Here is a 22,800-nt window from a genome sequence, read left to right on the forward strand (position 1 = left end):
TTTTACCTTACAAGGTAACAAGTTAGCTACACAAGACACAAAGCTTTATTACCAGTGGCATAGCAAGTAGCATGAGTACCTGCATGTTGGCATCCATTTCCCTTGTCCCCAAGTACAATGGGGGCAATACAGAGGACTTGGACATAGAACATAATGGGTTTGCATGATATCTGAAGAATGCTGAATTTAGGGAATCTCCAGCTTTTAGTGAGTACTAAGCAAGCCTGCTTTTTGTGGGTAATATTACTTCATTCCTCAAGATCACTCTTGCAAACTCAACTCTGAGAAACAGCCCCAGTATAGAGTCAAGACATGCCCAGTAAGTACATTCAGAAATACTCAAAGCTCATGACACATTTCTTCTTCCAACACTGTGTGGTACTTCCAAAACTGATTTGTGTCTGCAACTATTACAGAAACGTTTTACTGATAATTGTGACCTATATACTTCCTAGGGATAGTAATCTTTTTAAAAATTAATATGGCAAATGTCTTGAAAGTTTATAAATATATAATTATATAGATATCATTAGAATTAATGACAAATCATGTTTCTATTATTTCCATTTCAATTTTAAATAATGTATTTTGGGCATATAATATGGTTAGTGTTTAGAATAAAATATGACAGAATGCCTTCTTTACATTTGTATGTGCTATTATCAATATAGTTATAATATTTCCAGGACAAAATTATATACAGACCTATAAATGAACTAAAATATAGTGCACATTTGTATGTAAGTGAAAAATAGTTTACTCCCTAAGTACAATGAGGGTAAATGTAAGCACTGGGAATATAGAACAAGAATGCAAAGAAATTAATGGAAAAACAGTATTGTTTTTGGTAAAACATCTGGCCCCTTTGGTATTTCAGTGAGAAAAGGGCTGCTAGAGACCATGTCAGCCAAGGTTTAAGCATTGGAATTTGTTAAAGTAATTGTTTCATCTGAAGATGAGACAAATAGCAAAGGCTCTTAGTAGCAAGATATAAAAAATATGGTAGTCATTTGGGAAGGAAATGTAGAGGTTCAGAATGTTTTGAAGATCAGCTGCCAACTGTTTAGAAGTTAGTGATAAAAGAACTTACCAGAAATAGCCTTATTGAAGAATATAATTTCATATATATCTGGCCCAGAAGATAATCCCTTCAACTGAATAATGGAAAAGCAGTTGTATTTTTGCTAAAGCAAAAGAAGATATTTATAAGTTTTGGATATTCTTTTCCTCAATGTGAGTCTATAGCCTTAGAGGAATCTGTATAGAGAAGTGGCAGGAACAGGACAAAGCCCAAGTTGCAGGACTGGGAAGCTATCTACCGGATGAATGACAATAACTACAGTATCCCTGGTATCACTGCAGATAGGGCTTGCAAAAGTCTTTCTAAGACCAAATTCTTATAATAGACAGGGAGCCAAGTATAAACAAATAGAAGGGTAAAGAAAGAGAAAAAGGAAAGAAAAACAAATTTAAAATCCACTTAAAGCAAAGATTCTAAAATATATGAAGAAATCTAATGCTAAAAAAGCTACTAATTTCATCATTCAGATTATGAACTTATTTCTAATGGAAGAGCTGAAGAAAAGCTAAAAGATGAGTTGATTAGATTAGATTAGTTGCACAAAGAGAGATGACATTTGCAAGACCAAGAGTTAGTATCCAGAAGGTATAAAGAATTCCAGTAAGAAAAAGATAAATAGCCAAGTTCCAAAATCAGTAAATAGTACAAAAAGGTTATTCACAGCAGAAGAAAGAAATAGCCATCCAAACATTCCCCCTCAATTAGGAAATGCAAATTAAATTTATAATACAGCACAACTGTATTCCAATTAGACTGGCAAAAGTTAACAAGTCTGACAAAACAAGGTGTGACAAGGATATGGACAAACAGGGATTCTCATATGTTAGTGATGAGAATGCAAATTGGAGTAGATATTTTACAGAGCACAACACTTTCAGAAATTTACCAGGATATATATACAAGAAAATTCATTATAGTACTGTTTGTAATGGCAAAAAATGAGAACTATGCTAAATATACTGCTTTGATTAAAAGATGAACAGTGATTTATTCAGAACCATATTTATAAAGATAGAGAACATATAAAACAACTCCAGGTAGTTTTGGAGATTTTATGCATATGTAAAAAACATGTATACACATTCATTCATATACATATTCATACATATATATATACGTATACATGCATATAGACATATATATGAAATACAAAATTCATTGGGATGATAAATGCCCTATTCAGGATCATAGACTGTGAAGAAGGAGAGAATATAATTGGGGACACAAAGGGAGCATTAACCATAACTGTTAAATTTTATTTCTTAAAAATGAAAAAGCAAAATTCCAAAATTGTTTGCTCAAAATCTCCTTGTCATTAAGATCATTGTCATTAAGATTAAATAGTTATATGGTTTTTTTTTCTTGAAAAGGAGTCTGTCCTAAGAGAACTAGATATTCATATAAAGTTCAAATTGGCATTTGGGGCTGATTTGTTTCTCGGATTTACTTCAAGTGCTATTCTCCAGGTCAGAGAACTTTTTCATTCTCTTTCACCCTTTCAGAGATTATGCCCCTTTTCATACATTTGGATACAATCCAAGTGTCAAAATCATTCATATGATAGATAAAAGAAGTTCTTGGTGTTAATAATTACAGAAAGATGAAGATGAGAATTATGATTACCTGATGAAATACACACACACAATTTTATTTACTGTTTCATAGGTGTTTGGTGATATTTTCACATTTTAGAGGCATACTGTACCTGATTGTATCACAGTAATGTCCTTACAGTGACTAAGTCAAGACCTTTCTGTAATGTCAGATTTTTTTATTTCTGTCTATTTGCCATATTTCCTTAAGAATATGTACTCTTTTGAGCTGGGCAAAGTGGCACATGCCTGTGATCCCAGCTACTAAGAAGATAAAATAGGAGGATCACAAGTTTAAGGCCAGCCTGGGCAACTTAATGAGATCCTATCTCAAAATAATTTTTTTAGAAAAGAGTTAGGGATATAGCTTAGTATGTGAGGCCCTGGATTCAATTCCTAGTACCAACCACACATACTAACAATAACAAAAAATAGACGCACACACATACACACACATGCATGTACACACGAGTACATACATACACATTCTCTCTCTTTGATCTATTATCTTCTTCACTCTTATACTATTTCTTACCAAATCAAAAATTGTAAAAGCAGATCCCAAAGCAAGCAGTTCTCACCTGAGAATCAGTTTCTGTGTGGCCCTAAGAGGTGGTACCAAATGATTAACTTCCAAATCCTCCCCGAAGTAAGATTAATCCTAAAAACTGAAGAAGTATTCATTTCAAACAATACTGAGGAAATATTGAGACATCTTGCTTGTTTATGTATTGAGAGGGCTTTATGAGAAGCAAAATAGCCTATAACATGGGTCCCCAGAGTCAAACAACCTTCTAAGGTCTACAGATTAACTTGCTACCTCAAGCTATTGTCTTCCTTTCCTGCTGACACTAGAAATATCCTTCTGGCTTTGGGAAGTTTTGTTGTTTTGTTTTGTTTGGCTTTTGCTTTTGATTATTTTTGGTGTTAGGAATCAAACCCAACCCAATGTAGAGGTTGTCAGAAACCTGCTGGATATAGTCATCTTGGAAGACCATGGCTTCATGCGTACTAGGCAAGATGCTGTACCATTGAGCTAAGCCCCAGTCTTTCTCCTGATTTTGGCTTTCAAATTTCCCTGCCCTTTCTGCCCCAGATATTGAATTTGCATATGATAAGTTTTAATAAATACTTACTTGTCAGAGTAAAGAGGTCGACCTTGAGCCAAGTGAATTTCACTGTTTCTAGGGGCAGCTATCATAGGTGATACCTGATAGGTGTCTCTGTCCTTGGTCCTGTATTATCAGTATCTGTAGGTAGGGAAGATACATCTTTCTCAATGTAAGGTGAAAAAAATAAAAAGAAAAACCAGTATTTTTATCATTCCAACTATTATACCTATTCCTCACCTTGTTTCTCTCCTTAATCACTACTAAACTGTGAACACAATTAAATCTATCTACTGCCCTCTATCATGGGCCATTCTTGGTTCCACTAGGCCATCTATATTCTGTGGCCTCCTTCACACTAGAAAACTATTTATAGTCATACTAACAGACATTTGCTGAGCATTTGCTTTGTACACTGAGTACTTTTCAGATATTATCTATCTCATTTCACATACATCATAACTTCGGTACCATAATTATCCCTGTTCTACAGATGAAGAATCAGAGATAGATACAGAAGGATACCTTATATATCATAAACATTTTCCATGATTCTTCAGAGAGGAGCAAAGATGAGACTATGTCAAAGAGCTTTCTATTAAGTAAAGTGGATGCAAACATACTATTTCCTGCTTCATAACAAGACTCAATTAATGCTTGTTGAATGAATGAATGAGTAAATATTGCTGGTATGTGCCATGTTTGTGAAGGTAGAATCCCCAACATAATGTAAAATGTAAATATGCCAAGTACTGTGTCTCTACTCAGTAGTCACCCCACCCTGACATACATATGCCAATTTCCTTCCTCTCCTTCCATTTCCTCTAATTTCACAATCAAAATGATTGTCTGATTGCATATCTTTAAAAGGTCATGATGAATTATTCTGTAATGTTTGAAATGTTATGCTCAGAAAGGTCAAATCTTATTTTTTGGTATGAAGTGTCATATAGATTTGTTTTTCCTCGGCACTTTTTCTTTTTTTCAAAGATGTGAAGAAATTTAGAGCAGGGTGCCCTCTTGAGGAAATTCTAGCACTTTCCTTCTCAAGAACTGATAGAATAAAATGAGAAGTCCATTAATCATTACACTATTAACAAAGTTCAAATAAGTGAAATATTAAAAAGTAACAATAACCAGATACCAGTTATTTGAGAATTAAGGTTCTTAACTCTGTGATCTAATACAGCACTATAAATAAGAATTTTAAAATGAAAACAAAAACCTCTGAAAGATATTTCATATCTTCATTCTCGCCTACTAGTCTTTCATGTAATTTACTTATATTTATTAAGCACCTGTTTTGTGCCAAGAACTCTGCTGAGCACAGAGGTCATTGAAACAGCTTCTGCCTTTGTGAAACTTATAGTTTGTGAGGGAGTTTGTGAAAGGAAGTGAATATATATGTAACTACAAACTGAATAAAATACCATGAAGGAAATGGAAAGGTAGTAGGATAAAGAATAAGAAAGTAAGTTCTACTTAGGGTTGTCAAGGAAAGTCTCTCTGAGGTGAAATCATTAAGCTGAGTCAGTTTGTTCTTCCGTCCATTCCAGCTGTGCTCCTCTAACATAGTCTTCCTTCTAATCTGGGTCTTATCTCTCCTTGTCTCTGTCCCAAACCATGGGTTAACCCCTGTGGGCAAGTAAGTCAGTCTCCTTCATCCTTCTGCACCTCTATTACCCTAGCTAGTCCCCTTTACCTTAGAGCCTCACATCCTTCACCCTGGGTTGTCTGTTTGATTAAGAGGTATCTTGCATCATTATACTCAAAGACCCCACCTCCATAAAGGTTAAGGTCCGAGAAGATAAAACAGATAACCCTGCCTTCCACTATGCTTTGTGTAGGGAGAGACAAATAAGCATGAAGTAGGCTGAAAACTTGATCAATGTAGTACTTTTTAGTCATGTTGACCTTGAAACATATAGAAGCCTCCCAGTCAGAATTGGAAGAAAGGAATTAGATCTCAGGAAAGAACTGTATAGAACTATTTTTAGAGAGTTTTATTTTGTCTCAAAGCTCCCACATTATACAGGCTTACTGTATAATGGTTGTCCTGGATCCCCAATATTATATTGTTCGAGCCCTTGTACCTAAGTTTCTTTCTCTAGATGGGTTTATTCTACAAGATTAGAAGATTTAATTGATACAGAAAATATTACCTCTAAGTGGATGGACTACAATGACTTTAGGGTTGGAATTTAGGTGCCCATTTGAATCTGGGATATGAACTTTGAATAGGCTGCTTTACTTGTTGAAAAAAATAAAACAATTGCTATCTTAGTTTAGTAGTATCATAAGTATTTTTCCTTTTATTAAGTTCTCTGAATATTTTGCTCTAGGGCAATGATTAAAATACTCAAAACATTTAAAAATTTTAAAAATGGCTCCAAAGTAAATTTCTTCATATTGTTTCTTTTTGTTTTATTTAGGGAAATTATCGTTTCATGAAACTCTTACTTACACGCAGAGCAAACTGGATGCAAAAGGATTTAGAAGAAATGACGCCTTTGCACTTGACCACCCGGCACAAGAGCCCTAAGTGTTTGGCACTTCTGCTAAAGTTTATGGCACCAGGGGAAGTAGATACACAGGATAAAAACAAGGTAATAGACTGGCAAAGTCTAAGACAAATGAGAAGAGAAAGCAAATGTTTCCTTTTATGAAATAAAACTTCAAGAAATAAAGCCTAAATTACCACCCATACCTACAGTAGAAGAACTCCATATCTCCATCCATTCCAGGAAAGTATTTCACTTAAGTTCTGTTATTTTAGCCTCTTCACTACCATGTAGGTATTATCATCTCCTTTTTATAGATGGGGACACTCAAGCTCAGAAAGATTAAAATTTTGCACAAAGACCCAAGTGATAGAACTAGAATTCAAATCCAAGCCTGTTTAACTCCAAAACCCAATATTGACAGAGTGTCATGATAATTAATGTAGTAGTTAGGCTCATGGTACCCAGAGAAATGTCCCAAGGCATAGTGGTCTAATGGCCTGGGCTTTGGCATCAGATTCCTTGGATTTCAATCCAGAAGCCACCACTTACTTGTTCTGTGTCCTTAGGGAATGCTTAATTCCTATATGTCTCAATTTTCTCATATGTGAAAAGGGGTATTCAGATTGTTGAAAATAAGGGCTGGGGCTGTAGCTCAGTGGGAGAGTAGTATTTGCCTAACATGTGTAAGGCACTGAGTTTGATCCTTAACACCATGCAAAAATGAAACAAAATAAGGCATGCTGTCCATCTCCAACTAAAAAAAAAAAAAAAGAAAGAAAGAAAAGAAAAGAAAAAGATGGTTGACCTCAAAGTGGATCAAGCACTAGGAATTAAACCAGAGAACTGCTTCTCAGCAAAGGAAACAATCAGTGAGATGAATAGAGAGCCTACAGAATGAGAGCAAATCTTTACCACAAGCACATTAGATAGAGCACTAATCTCTAGGATATATAAAGCACTCAAAAACCTTAACACCAAAAAACCAAATAACCCAATCAATAAATGGGCGAAGGAACTGAACAGACACTTCTCAGAAGATAATATACAGTCAGTCAACAAATATGTGAAAAAATGTTCAACATCTCTAGCAATTAGAGAAATACAAATCAAAACTACTCTAAGATTTCATCTCTCTCCAGTCAGAATGACAGCTATCAAGAATATAAACAACAATAAGTGTTGGTGAGGATGTGGGGTAAAAGGCACACTCATACATTGCTAGTGAGACTGTAAATTGGTGCAGCCAATCTGGAAAGCAGTATGGAGATTCCTTGGAATGGTACCACCATTTGACCCAGCTATCCCACTCCTTGGTTTATACCCAAAGGACTTAAAAACAGTATACTACAGAGACATAGCCACATCAATGTTTATAGCAACACAATTCACAATAGTTAAATTGTGGAACCAACCCAGACACCCTTCAGTAGATGAATGGATAGGGAAACACTTGTATATAGACACAATGGAATATTACTCAGCAACAAAAGAGAATAAAATCATGGCATTTGCAGGTAAATGGATAGAGTAGGAGAATATAGTGCTAAGTGAAGCCAGTCCCCAAAAACCAAAGGCCGAATGTTTTCTTTGATATGAGGATGCTGATTCATCATGGCAATTGGGGGGAGCATGAGAGGAATGGAGGAACTTTAGATAGGGCAAAGGGAAGGGAGGGAAAAGGAGGGGGCATGGGGGTAGGAAAGACAATGGAATGAGTTAGACATCATTACCCTAAGCACATGTATGAAGACAGGAATGGTGTGAAAATACTTTGTGTATAACCAGAGACTTGAAAAATTGTGCTCTGTATGTGTAATATGCAACGAATTACATTATGTCATCATATATAACAAATTAGAACAAATAAATAATTTAATTAAAAAATTATTAAATAAAATGAGATAATACATACAAACTGTTCAATGCTTAGTGCATAGTATACTCTCAATAAACGCTCACTGTTACATAACTATTAATTTAATTTTAAGTTCTAATATCTGATCTAGCATTTATTGCTAGGATTTATTATGTTCTCTGTTACTAAATTCTTAAATATTGTACATAATGGTCATCTTTTTGATTGATGTTCTGAACGTTCTTTACCCGAGGTAAAAATGTGGTCATTAGTTAAGCATGAACAATAATCTTCTTTCTTTCCATCAGGTACTTAGTCATAGAGTCTTATTAACTCCAGTGCTCCCATGTAATTAAAACTCTTACAGCCAGGCACAGCAGGACAAGCCTGTAATCCCAGCTGCTTGGGAGACTGAGTAGATGATCATAAGTTCAAGGCCAGCCTCAGGAACTTAGTGAGACCCTGACTCAAAATAATTCTTTTTAAAAGAAAGGCCTGGAGATATAGCTCAGTGGTAGAGCTCCCCTGGATTCAGTCCCCAGTACCACACACACAAACACCCACACACACACATACACACACACACACACACGACCTCTTAAGATTAACTCCACTAGTTTCATATTTAATAATCTTTTTGCTCTCATAGTGTTTATATAGTTTTCAAGTTTTGTTTAGTAGTCACCAGAGTTCTGAGGTCAACTTTTACTTTATAGTAAATATATATTAATATTGTTCCTAACTCATGGTATCTACAGTGGTAATATTTCACTAGAAAAAAAACAGTTCAATTCATCTACAAAGAACCATTAATCACTTAAACCTCCCATGTCTTTAAGCTTTATAATATCTTCCTCAATGTATTCTAGGCATTTCCTGCTGTCTTCCAGTATCTCTATATTCTGTTTTTGGACAGAAAAGGGAGTTTATGTAGTCAGACAGATGAAACAGAGCTGCACATTACAGCAAGTCACAGAGACAACAACAAGACCAGAGCCTAAAGAGTGATTCTTCAAAGACCATCTGTAGTAAAGGATCAGGTGTTTTGTGTTTTTTTTTTAATTTTTAATGTCACAGATCAATTATTTTATAACATGCATTAAAAATGAACAACAAAAGTCTAATTAAGAAGGACAAAGAACTTGAATAGACATTTCTCCAAAGAAGATACACAAATGGCTGAAATGATGCACGATCATTAAGAAAATGCAAATCAAAACCAGTGAGCTAACACTTTACAACTGTTAGTGTGACTATTATCACAAAAACAGAAAATAACCAGTGTGGGAAGGATGTGGAGGAATTTGAATGCTAATGCCTTACTGGAAGAAGTGTAAAATGCTGCAGCTACTATACAAAACAGCATGGCAATTCCTCAGAAATTAAACATAAAATTACCATATGATCTGGCAGTTCCAGTTTTGGATAAATACTCGAAGAATTGAAATTAGGAACTCAAACAGACATTTGTGCATTCGTGTTCAATAGCAGCGTTATTCACAATAGCCAAAAGATGAAAACATTTGGGACTTACCCAAATGCCCATTGATGGATAACTGGATGATTAAAATGTAGTAGCTATCTGTATATACAATAGAATATTATTCAACCCTAGAAAGGAATGAAATTATGAAATATGCTACAACATAAATAAACTGTGAAGAAACATACTAAGTGAAATAAGTCAAACACGAATGGATAAATACTGTTTGATTCTACTTAAGAAGTACCTAGGATAACCAAATTTATTCAGACAGAAAGTAGACTGATAGTTGCCAGGAGCTGGGGGAAGTTAAGACTGGATAGTTATTGTTAAATGGGTACAGAGTTTCAGTTTGGGAAGATAAAAAATTTCTGGAGGTGTAGAGTATTGATGGTTGCACAGTGATCTGAATGTACTTAATGCCACTGAACTGTCCACTTAAAAACAGTTAAAGTGGTGAATTTTCTATTATGTATATTTTAATACAGTAATCAAAGAATTACTAAAAAACAAAAAACAAACATGTAGAAAAATAAGTTCAAACTTTTTACTATTAGGCTGAACAGACATATTTCAATAAATATAATCAGAATAAACATGACATAGGAAAACAAAGGATGATTAATAATTGCTATTATAGTTGTGATTTTACTGTGTTCCACAGTTGTTATTAAACAAAACTAACAAATTAAATTGACTTTATCTTAAATGCCTGTAGGTACACTTTGAATATATGTGTCAGATTTTAATGTGACAGATGAGCTTGGTTCATGCTCATTAAATTATCTAATTCTTGATTGGACTGATGATTATGCTGTCAGGGATAATGTACATATAAACAGTTCCTATGTTTTTCCTTAGTAATTCTCCTAATAGCAAAAACAGTCTTATGTCTGTTCAGAGGTATGTGGATGGGTATTTAGAAATGATTTTTAAGCAGTTTCAACAAGTTGAGGATGATCATTTTATTTGAAATAAAGCAAGTGTTGATATACTTTCAAAATGTATCTTTTCTTCAGTAACTAGGTCTAACAGTTATCCTATAAAATTATAAATTTAAATTTATCTTTTGATATAAAGAATGGATTCTAGATCTATGAACTTTCTATAGATATATCTTCTTTTTAAAAAATATTTTTTAGTTGTAGTTGGATACAATACCTTTATTTTATTTATTTATTTTTATATGGTGCTGAGGATCGAACCCAGCACCTGGCACATGCTAGGTAAGCACTCTACCGCTGAGGCACAACCCCAGCCCCTATCTTCTTTTTCGATAGATATTAAAATTAAAATCAGTCTATCAAATTCTAAGGTACTTGGTTACAACCAAATATACAATGTATCAAGCTTAATATTTACTTCATTGATAATTATTCATAATTATTGGGCAGTTTTTATCTTTCTTAGCATTAGTTGTATTTGATAAACTAAATGACTGTTACCATTAAGAGGTTGGACTCTATAATCAGACCACCTGGGTTAAAATCTCAGTTTAGCCACATACTACCTTTATGTTCCTGAGTAAACTACTCATCTTCTTTGTACTCTTTTTGTATCAATCACATGCAAATTAAAGAGTACTTAGCTCCCAGAGATGTCATGATGACTGTGTGGTGTAAAATTATAGAACTCTTACACCCATGCTTATTACACAATAATAGCTTGGGCCTATTCCTTCCTAATATATAGTTCTTTTGAGATCCTCTCACTCTTTCAGCAAACAGCTCTGCATTGGAGTGCCTACTACAACAACCCTGAACATGTGAAGCTGCTTATCAAGCATGATTCCAACATTGGGATTCCTGATGTTGAAGGCAAGATCCCTCTCCACTGGGCAGCCAACCATAAAGACCCAAGTGCTGTTCATACTGTGAGATGCATTCTGGTGAGTAGAAAAATGCTACTGGACCCGAATGGCCATTTTCGGAAAAAAAAAAAAAATCTCCTATGAAATATCTAATGTGTACAAAAGCATATATATGTTTATACATATTATACAAAAAAATCATGAAGCAAAAGAACACAACAAACATGTGGACTTATCCCCCAAGACATAGAGCATTTCAATACCATTGTTTAAGAGCAGAGTTTTCCTGAGTTCCAATTTCCAAATACATTCAGTCCTCTGACGCTGTTCTCACTCCTGACCCCCATCAACTACTTTCCCGAATTTATATTTACCATTCCCTTATTTTGTTTTATATTTTAAATTAAATAATAAGTAGATATAAGCAAGTATCATAGAAATGCATGTGTACTATAAAGAATAAGGAAACAACAGATTCATGTACTCACCACTGAATTTTTAAAAAGGTACACTACCATTACCATTGAAGTCTTCTGGGTAGAGTACCTTCCAGTACCATTCTATTCTCTGCTTCCTTCTACTGATTTTCATTAGTTTTAAATTTTATATACATGAAATCACATTGCAGATATTCTTTGTAGTGTGATTTTACTTGTTGAACCTCATGCTGGAGATTTTATATATGCTACTATGTGTAGCTGTAATGATTTAATTTTAACTGCTATGTAGTATTCCATTTTATGAATAAACTGTATATTGTTTTATTGTTGACAGACATTTAAACTATATTTTTGCAGTTTACAATCACTGCTGCTTTGAGTATTTTTTAAAATAATCTGTGGAATATATTTTTTCAATTGTTTAGGAATGCAATTGATTTTTTGCTCATTAATTATATATCTAACCTATTTTATTAATTTTGAATACTTGTCAGTAGATTATGAGGTTTTCTAATCACTGTGTCCTAACTTCCAACTTTACATAGTGTTGTCGCTATTTGTTTTTAATACATAAATTAGACTTTTAAAAGTGTTATTTTGTATATACAATGATTATTTATTTTTACTTGCATCCTTCCTAATTTTTTCTTTACTTAAGTCTTCCTTCTGGAATTATTAACTTCCTTCTTAATATATAGTTTTTAAAACTTCCATTAGTATAGATATATAAGTGGTAAACTCTGCTTCTTGTTTGTTTGCTTGGGGGAGTGGTTAATTGATTCTTTTTTTTTTTTTTTTTTTAGTTGTTGATAGACCTTATTTTATGTATTTATATATTGTGATGAGAATCTAACCCAGTGCCTCACACATGCAAGACAAGTGTGCTACCGCTCAGCCCCAGCCCCAGCCCTAATTGATTCTTTTTAGTTATATATAACATTAGGATATGTTTTGACATAATCACAAAAGCATGGAATATAATTTGCTCTAATTCAGTCCCCAGTACTTCCCTCTCCCCTGCCTCCGCTCTCCTCCTTCTCCTTTCCCTCAAATCTACTCATCTTTCTGTAATTTATTTATAGTTTCTTTTAAATTAGTGTCTTATGGATATATTTGATGTTGAGATTCACTGTGGTATATTCATCTATGTACATAGGAAAGTTCAGTCAGATTCATTCCACTGTTCTTTCCCATCCTTGCCTCCTCCCCTTCAGTCCCCTTAGTCTGCTCTACTGACCTTTCCCCTATTTTGGTGGAATTCCCTCTTCCTTTTTTCCCCCTTTCTAGCTCCCCCTCGACCACCACTTACTTATTTGGGGTTAGCTTCCATATATCAGAGAAAACATTTTACCTTTTGACTTTTGGGGGCTAGCTTGAACTTTCTTTTTTTAACTGTTGAGAGTGTCTGCCTTGGACTGGGGGTAGAGCTCAGAGTTAGAGCATTTGCCTAGCATGTGCAAGGTCCTGAGTTCAATCCCCAGTACCACCAACCAACAAAGCAACCAACCAAACAAGTCTGCCTTTCAACCTTGCTCTTGAAAAAAAACAGTTTTCTTGTGTACACAATCCCAGGTAGTTAATTTTCTTAGCTCTTTCAGGGTATTATTTTGCTCCTTTCTGCCTTTTATTATCACTCTTCAGAAGTCTATTATTGGTCTAATTATCATTCTTTTTTAGATGACCTATCTTTTTCACTCTAGCTGTTTTAGTTCTCTCTGTTTGGCATTCTACAGTCTTACTACAGTGTGCTTAGGGGTGGCCATTTTTAAAAATCCTGTGTGGTGTACATTCTGATTATTGTATCTCAGTTCTGAAACATATAGCTATTATCTCTTTAAATCTTGATTCTCCTTTATTAACTCTATTCTTGCCTTTGGGGTCTCCAATTATCTACATTTTAGAACTTTGCACCTTATTCTCCATGTTTCCTCACTTAATCTTCTATTCCCGACTCCTGGAGTCTCTGCTGCATTCTGGGTAATGGCAACTGATTCATCTTGTCGTTTACTGAGTCTTGCCTGACCTATTGAGTGTTTAATTCTAGTGATTGTATTTTTTTTTCACTTCTAAAAATTCTACTTGGTTTGTTTTCGAATCTGTCTTATCATTATATTAGTATTTCCTTTCTTGCTCACTTCCCATTTCATTTTTTATCTTTTTACATATTTCATATATTCATTTCATTTATTTACTTATTAATTTATTTTGGTGCAGGGCCTTACACATGCTAGCCAAGTGCCCTACCAGCAAATTACATCCCCAGCCTTTATTTTATATTCTTTATGTGTTAATTCCAACATCTGAAGTCCTTGGGGGGCAATTCTCACTTATTTCCTCTCAGATTTGGCCTTCTTTTTCCCTTGTGTAAATACACCATACTCATTAGGAGTCTCCGGGGCCTAAATCATACAATTTTTTTTTGTAAAATAGGCTGACTGGATAGGAAGTTTTAAACCTGGAATGGCCCTTCAAAGAGTTCTCAGATTGAGGCAAGAGGGCTAGGCCTAACCTGAGAAGAAACATGACCTTGGGTGAGGTAACTCTGTGGCTGAAGAAATTCCAGAAAGCTGACAATTAAGGGTTGCTAGTTGGTAGAGCTCCTAGCAGCTAGGGAAGTAAAGCCTCTAGTCTTGAAGGGGGACCTAAGTAATGCATTATAATGTCTGCTACAAATATCCAATGGAAAAATGAATAACTATTGTGAACTGTCAATTTACAGAGCAATAAAAATGAATCACCAATAAACATATAATTAAAAATCTCCCTCTCATTCATAAAAGAACTACAAATTAAGACATCATTGAACTGTCTTTCATACTCATATGGGGAAAATGTAGTAAGCTTGATATACCAAGTGATTAATTTGTGCCAGCATGTGGGGAAATAAAAAATTTTGCACATTGTCATGGGTGTGTTAATTGGTATAACCATTTGGAGAGCAGTTTGACAATATCTGGTTGAAGATGCAGATGTCCTTCAACCCAGTAATTCCCCTTTTGGTATCTAGCCAAGAGAAAACCCTCACACATGTGCTACAAGGAACAATAAAGAAAGTATATTTATTGCAGCATTATTTGTAATCATGAAGAAATGGAAATTAGCTAACTGTCCCTCAGTAGAATAGACAACTAAATCATATTTTATTCATGCACTTCAACAAATGAACTAGTATCAGCATAGATACCACAAGTAGGTTGTTGAGAGAAAAAGTTGCCAAAAGATATACATGTATACTGCCATTATGTAAATATCGAAAACACACATACAAAGTTTATGTATTGCTTATGGATGTGCCCATATGTACAGAAGGACAAAAATACGGCTTTAACTGAATCTGTAACAGATACAAAAACACATTAGGCAAAATATTGATACTTTTTAACATAGTACATGATGGCTATTCTTTTCTGTACTTTTTATAGTTAAATATGAAAATAAATTTTAAGTTTTAGACTGTACACTTTTTTTGGCTTTATCACTTTACTTGTGACCATAAAGAATATGGAGGTTTTGTTTAGAAAATTGCTCATTACTTATGCCAAATAAAATTTATTGAGGATTCCACATATGTCTAAAAGTCTTTGGTTCCTCTAAAATAGGATGCTGCTCCAACGGAGTCTTTACTGAACTGGCAAGACTATGAGGGGCGCACACCTCTTCATTTTGCTGTTGCTGATGGAAACCTGACGGTGGTTGATGTCTTGACTTCATATGAAAGCTGCAATATAACGTCTTATGATAACTTATTTCGAACCCCACTTCACTGGGCAGCTTTACTAGGTAAGTTGGCTTTAAATTACAGGATCAATAGTAGGAAGAACTGCATGAGTATAGGAAAGTTCCTATGCCTTCTCTTCCCCTGTTGGTTCCCTTCTCCATTTAAATATTTTAATTTTTCATTGATATGTTAAATTATTTTATAAACTGTCTCCCTTCATTGTATACTTAAATTTTAGTTATGTAACTTTGTTTTCAGTTAAATGATGTTAGCTTTAATTTCAACATCATGTTGTAACTTTTAACTTTTGTTTTTCATGTTCATTGCCTTTATTTATGGGGAAAGGGGCTTTGATTTTATGTTTGTGTTAATACCATGATAATTGCTTTTTTCCTTCATATTTGCTTTTTATTTAAACTTTTGGGGAGTCACTTTTTTAGTCCTTTTTTTTATAGATAGGGATCTCACTATGTTGCCCATGCTGGCCTCAAACTACTGAACTACTGGGCTCAAGTGGTCCTCCTGCTTCAGCCTTCTAAGTAGCTGGGACTACAGGTGTGAACCACTCTACCCAGCCGCTTTTTTTTTTTTTTTTTTTTTGGCAGTTCTATGGTTCTATAGATATTGAACCTAGGGCCACGCCTCATTCATGATGCCAGTCAGACATATGCTCTACCACTGAACTACATCCCCACCAAGGGATCACTTTTTTAGATGAGAGAATGTGTATGTGTGTGTGTGACAGATTTTTCTTTTCTTTCTTTCTTTTTTTTTTTTTTTTTTTTTTTTTTTGAAAAAGGTACATTCTGAAAGGCTTTCTCTTTTGCTGACCCATTAATAATTAAATGAGAATTTGGTCTTTTTTTTTCCCCCTGCTATTATGCTATTATTAGTTTTTTCAGGGTTTTTCTTAATTTTGTTTGTTTTTTGCCTGTTTCCTTTGTTTTCTGTCTTTTGGTTTATGGATTAGGTTTGTTGCTGTTATTTGGTTTTGAAATACTTTGTGTTATTAGGAGGATTTTTAGTTTCTGTTAGGGGTTACTTAAACTTATCAAAAACAGTTTTTTGAGTCTGAGTCAGTTTATTTATCTGCTAATTTCCACGTAAAGACAGAATTTAGCACACTTTTACTCACTATTCTTTTAATATTTGTTGATATAATCTGAGGTTTTTCCCTCCAATTATTATTATCTTGATATTAGTTTATAAATTACACATTTTCTCTTTTGAACATGATTTTTCTGTTGCCTTCAGTTTTTATAATTAAATTTATAACTGGTATTTAAACTTCATTTCAATGCATGGATTCACCCCTTTTTCCTTTTCCTCTAGAATGTGAGTGTATTTGGCAAATTTGTCTCATAACTAAATTGATTTTTTTTACCCATAAATTCTGCTTTCTTTCTGCCTCCTGTATAGATTGTAATTTAGATTGCATTTTCACTTCCTTCTCTCCGTATTTCTTTTCATTTTTTTCCCTATCAGCATTGGGAATTAAACCCAGAGACACTTTATTGCTGAGCTATATTCCATCCCTTTTGTTCTTTATTTGGAGACAGTTCTCTTGAAGTTTCCCAGGCTGACCTCTAACTTACTCTCCTCCTGCCTCCACCCGCTGGTTAGCTGGGAATAGAGTCATGCACCACCACACCCAGCTTTACCTGTATTTCTTTAATTTCATCTTATTTCCTTTTACCTCCTTCCATTCATTACCTTTGTATTTCAGTCTGTTTTCTTCTTAGGGTGTTCTGTTTCTGTTTCCTAGAAGCCACCTCTTTTTATCATAAGTCAAAGATGCCAGTTTCCTGAATTTTTCCTCTGGATCCTTCTTAGATCACTTCAGAGGTATGCTCTATATCTTTCTTCTGGTTCCTTTTCCCCTGTGCTATAGGATGCTTTCTAGTAGTCTTCACTGAATTTTTATCTTTATGCCACAAAACAAGATGGGATGTGTTCAGGTTAACTGTGTGGCATAGATTGCCTTGTGTTCTGGAGACTCCATCTTAAGTCACATATGCAAAGTAGATGAGCACAGTACCACTCAAATTCCCTTTTTTCTGCCTGGTTTTCATTCAGTGTATCCTTGCTGTGCTAATATGGCATCTTCTTCATTGCCCAGTTCCCCAGTGTGCTCTAGTAATAAAGAGTATGAAATTCAGGTTTCTACAAATGCTATTATAGGTTCAATTTTTTTTTATCTTTTCTATAGTTCTTCACTTATAGAACCCACTTCCTCCAGAGTGTACTGCAGAATATTGTCCCACCAGTACCTTGTCATACCTACCTCCTTGTTTTGTGGGATTTAAAATCACTGCCTTGATGTTAAAAGACTAGGGGAGAGAGATTAGAGGGAATGGCCAGGAAGCCATTCAGGATATAGAATAGTAGAAGGGAACAGCTGTGTAGTTCTAGTTAATTGGTGATGGAACTTGAGACAGGCACAGGGAATCCTAAGAGGACCTATCTTCCCTCCTCTGTGACTGACCATTTACAAAGTGAAGTCAGGGAATGCAATGAGATGATACCTAATATTAGGTACCTAATACCTAATAATATTTTCTTGGTCTAGCAGTTATACCCAATGTCATTTCTTTCTCAATTGAAGCATTAAGATTTTAGTGCTGTGTGTTTTCACCTTGTTCTATTCTATCTAGTATGCTGGTGAGAAGTTAGATGAGTCTGCACTGGAAGACAGTGCTATTCACAAAACATTTTGAATGCTGCATTATGTGCGAGTGATTTTTCTTACATCTTTCTTTTTTCAAATAGATTATAAATTAATTGTGTCCTTCCTATGTTATAACTACCTTGTTGTGTTTGCTCTCAGGCCATGCACAAATTGTCCATCTCCTTTTAGAACGAAATAAATCTGGAACTATCCCATCTGACAGCCAAGGAGCAACACCCTTGCACTATGCAGCTCAGAGTAACTTTGCTGTAAGTAAAATAAGGCAATTTTCTTTTTTCTTTTGGTGATGCTGGGAACTGAACCCAAGGCTTTGAGCATGCTGGGATAGTGCTCTTCCACTGAACTATATCCCCAGCCCAATAATTCTTTTTTCTTACTTTTTATTTTGATATAATACATGCAGTTGCAGGGAACAATACAAGATCCCTTGTAGTCTTCACCCAGCTTACCCTAATGGTAACATCTGGTACAATTATCAGAAATGGGAAGTTGACAATGATCTTATTAAAATTTCACCAGTTTTATGGGTGCTCATTTGCCCGTGTTGATATAGCAATTATCTTCTGACAATTGTTCATATTGTTAATTCTGTGATTCAAGTGACATTTCAACTTTTTGTGAAGCTGGTCACATGCAAAGTTTGATATAGCTTTTATTTTAACATTCAGTGTAATATTTTGCTTTATGTAAGTAAATGTGCTTCATCTTTTGTTACATTTATAGTACTAAGGACATCTTTGTGTTCAACAATCTTTATTTTCCTAAAAGCAGTGTGGCAAGGCTTTGGAATTAAAAAAACCTTGGCTGGAAACTATCTGTATGACCTTAATGGAAATTTCTTAACCTGAATCTTTGTTTCTTAATCTGTAAAATGAGGATAATTATGCCTTTTCTTTTTGGATTGGTGTAAAGACTAGAGAAAATTTATGACAAGTGCCCACTATAATTGCTGGCCTAGAACAGGTACTGAATAGAATATGTTCTTATTACTAGTGCTAATAATTATGTATTTTATATCTGAGAAAGCAAACATGAATTGTTCTTTCAGAAACACTGAATATCAGCAATAGTTCTTCCTTTATAGCTCTTTATGTTTTGCAAAGCACTTTCCTGTTCATTATATCCTCAGACCACCCTGCAACATGACAATGTGTAAGCTAGATCAGCTTCCTGAGTATGTATGGCCAGCAAAAACTAAAGACTCAAACAAAGATTCACACACACATTAAAGCAGTCACAGTTGATTGGGCTGTCTTCTACAGGTGTGCATTCATGAAACCCTTGGTTTTATTAAATTATGATAATATTATCATCAGTACAGAATAATTTCAACTTCTTGACTTCTCCAAATACTTCTTGAATACTCAGAGGGTGAAAATATTTTACTTTCATACCCTTCTTTACTCTCTGGTCTCCAAAAAACAAAATATGTCTATAGTCCTTCCTTCTTAGCATTCTTAAAAATTCAAGAGTTATCATCTAGAATTTTATCAAATCATTATCTTCTTTTATCTCCCAACATCACAGAAAAATGCAAAGTAGTATTTTGAGGAAGAGTACTTTTTTCTAACAAATAGATAAGAAATTCTCTTGGCCTAGGCTTTTCAATCTATGGATATCAGACCTCAACCCCATAATACAACGTAAGTCTATGAGATGGGTCATATTATCCAGTATACAGATTTTTTTAAAAAGCAAGATTCCAAGAGATTAAATTACTTGTCCATGGTCTCAAATCAGTTTTAGGCTCCAAATTTATAAATGTACAGATACCAATAATTAAATAACTATACTAATGGAGTAAGAAAGAATAGTAGAACATTATGGATGTTAATTCAAAGAAATATTTGCTTTAGATATCTGCTAATTAACAGAGTTGATTCTTAATGTTATGCAGATTTTCTAAGTTCTCTTTCAAGTCCCTTGATCAACTTGGCCCCTTGTTAACTCACAGGAGGATGCAACTTCATTTTTTAAAAATATCAAAAAACAAAAGCAAACAACCAAAATTCCCATAAATATTCATCATTAAGAAAAAACATACTCAGCAAAAATTTTGCAAATTAGTAAGAGAAAAAAACCAAAAAATGACAAACTTTTAAAGTGCATTTAATGAACATATACAGTAGACCTTAGAAGTATAGCTTTAAAAAAAATTGTAGTTGTAGATGGACAGCATGTCTTTATTTTATTTGTTTATTTTTATGTGGTGCTAAGGATCGAACCCAGTGCCTCACATGTGCTAAGCAAGTGCCCTGCCACTGAGCTACAGCCTCAGCCCAAGCATAAGCTTTCATACTTCAGTAATTCACCAGAGTTTTAAGACTAGGAAACTATATGATGTAGTAAAAGGAGTACTGTAATTTAGCCCTGTCATCTATTTTTGTTTCTACCCCAAATATTTTGTATGACCTTGAATCTGAATTTTTTTTCATGTATAAAATGAGGGACTGGATTAAATGAGCCCTTAATTTTATTCTTTCTGTACTAAGACTCAATATTTTATACATTTTTTCTAAATTAAAAGCCCAAAAAACTTCTTTCTGAAACTTTAACATTCATTCAAGCACAAGTTTCTTGATAGTTCTAAAAATTTATAAGAATCTGAGTTCTGAGGAAATAGGCAATTTAAAATGCTGAAATACTAGCAAGACCCTCTCTCAAACTAAAAAGGGCTGAGGATGTAGCTCAGTGGAAAGCTCTCCTGGATTCAACCCCCCAGTTCCCTACTCCAAGATGCTGAAATGTTAACCCCCACTAAAGATGTCAGACACTGTTAGGATTGTCAAGGGTCCTGGGTTTTGTATGATTCCAGGGGAGTGACCTAGAATATAGGAATTGCTAAATAAATACGTTTAAATGAACACTGTGTATCTCAGTAACCATCAATCAGTGTTCAGTAAGTGTGTTAACCATCTTTAAAAGTTCTAGTAACAAAACACATGATGTATTTATTTTCTCCTGAGGTATGTCTGAACACTCTGCATGTAAAATATCTAATAAAACATATATTTTAATGTTGGTCATGACACTGAATATGTCTGAGTCTTTTAACTGTCACTTCCAAGTGACCAAACGTTTTTAAACTTAATTAAAAATGATCATTCTCAATTTTGAGAATGTTGAATGAGAGGTTTAGATTATGGTTTTAAAGTGTTATAGAAACTAAAACCAATATATAAGGACAGGGAATTATTATTTTCAATGCAAATTTTTACTCTGTTATTCATAGAAAAGACAATTTAATTTGATTCAAAAGTAAGGGGAAATACTTTACTTCTTAGTGAAGATAGATATATATATATATCTGCTTTGTTAACATAAAATGTTACCCTGTTGTCTCAATTTTTTAAATGAAGTTTTCTTACAGGAAACAGTACAAGTTTTTTTAAAACATCCTTCAGTGAAAGATGATTCAGACCTCGAAGGAAGAACATCCTTTATGTGGGCAGCAGGGAAAGGCAGTGATGATGTCCTTAGGACTATGCTGAGTTTAAAATCTGACATTGATATTAACATGGCAGACAAATATGGGGGCACAGGTAAGAACTGGTAGATAAGTTCAGTTTGCTTTAATTCACCTTTCAAAGTATAGGTGGTACTATAAAATTTGAAATCATTGTTTCAAAAAATTGAAATCATTGTTCCTAACCTAATACTGTTTGAATTCACCACTTTTAAAGTTTGAGTTTGATAACTTTTATTTCTTCCAAGTATTATGTCTAAAATTGCACACGTTTCTACCAGGTGAATGGTAGCATTTGGTTTAAAACGTTGGTTGCTCCTTAAACATGGTTATGGTAACTCTTCTGATCATTTATCTTTGTTCTTAAAAATTTTTTAAAAGCAGAAGCCACTTTAAAACTATGCATTTTTAGTAGTTACTAATTATATTTTCAAAAATTTAGAGTCATGTTTTAAAGAATGCCTGTGTTCTCACCAGTCTCACTTACTATGTTCTTTTCTGAGTTTTGAGTAGAATGACTGAGTACTGAATCTCCCACTTTAGAGATAACCTCCCATGACTCTAGGTTTCACAACTTCAAGGCAGCATTGCATCAGAAGCTCTTACTAGATGCTTATTTAATCTTTCTTTAATAAGAGAGCCCTTTAACTATGTATTGGTTACTAAGAGATGTACACATTTTTTAGCATTCAGTATCAACTTAGAGGTCTCGTACTTGTGTCCTATGTCCTAATTTCAAGTTAGAAAGAAAGAAAATTTACACACCAGTAAAATTTGCACACCAGTACTAAACAGAATTAAGAACTCAGTGATGGGTTAGCTTCACAGTATTATGGGTTTTTTATTTGTGCAAACATACTAAAGCCATTTGCCCTACCTATTGTTCTAGATAAGATTTTGTTTGGCCACTAAAACTAGTGATGCAGTACTAAGAGGAAGGAAGGGGAGGGATTTGAAGTTACTACACTGAAAAATCATCCTCCTTATACCAAAACCCTTCTAATTATTTTTTAAGATTTTAGGCAATTTCAATTTTATGACAAAGCCTCTGTC

The 22,800-nt window shown here is 34.2% G+C and overlaps 1 protein-coding gene across 12 annotated transcripts in view; it reads left to right on the plus strand.

Annotated features, from left to right (window-relative positions):
• The window catches only part of Invs (inversin), a 209,990-nt gene that overhangs the window by 69,529 nt on the left and 117,661 nt on the right, over positions 1-22,800 (plus strand). For 11 of the 12 annotated variants that reach the window (XR_011704134.1, XR_011704135.1, XR_011704137.1 and 8 more), the window contains 5 exons: positions 6,215-6,388; positions 11,345-11,512; positions 15,474-15,654; positions 18,420-18,529; positions 21,652-21,823. Coding sequence is in view for 8 of the 12 variants with exons in the window: in XM_071600774.1 (XP_071456875.1) it covers positions 6,215-6,388; positions 11,345-11,512; positions 15,474-15,654; positions 18,420-18,529; positions 21,652-21,823 (805 nt within the window). In the remaining 4 variants the exon portion in view is untranslated. Of the gene's footprint in view, positions 1-6,214; positions 6,389-11,344; positions 11,513-15,473; positions 15,655-17,406; positions 17,438-18,419; positions 18,530-21,651; positions 21,824-22,800 lie in introns of those variants that run through there. The other variant, XM_071600779.1, reaches the window with a different exon arrangement.

Source organism: Marmota flaviventris, chromosome 13 (assembly GCF_047511675.1).
Source record: "Marmota flaviventris isolate mMarFla1 chromosome 13, mMarFla1.hap1, whole genome shotgun sequence".
Taxonomy (NCBI): Eukaryota; Metazoa; Chordata; class Mammalia; order Rodentia; family Sciuridae; genus Marmota; species Marmota flaviventris.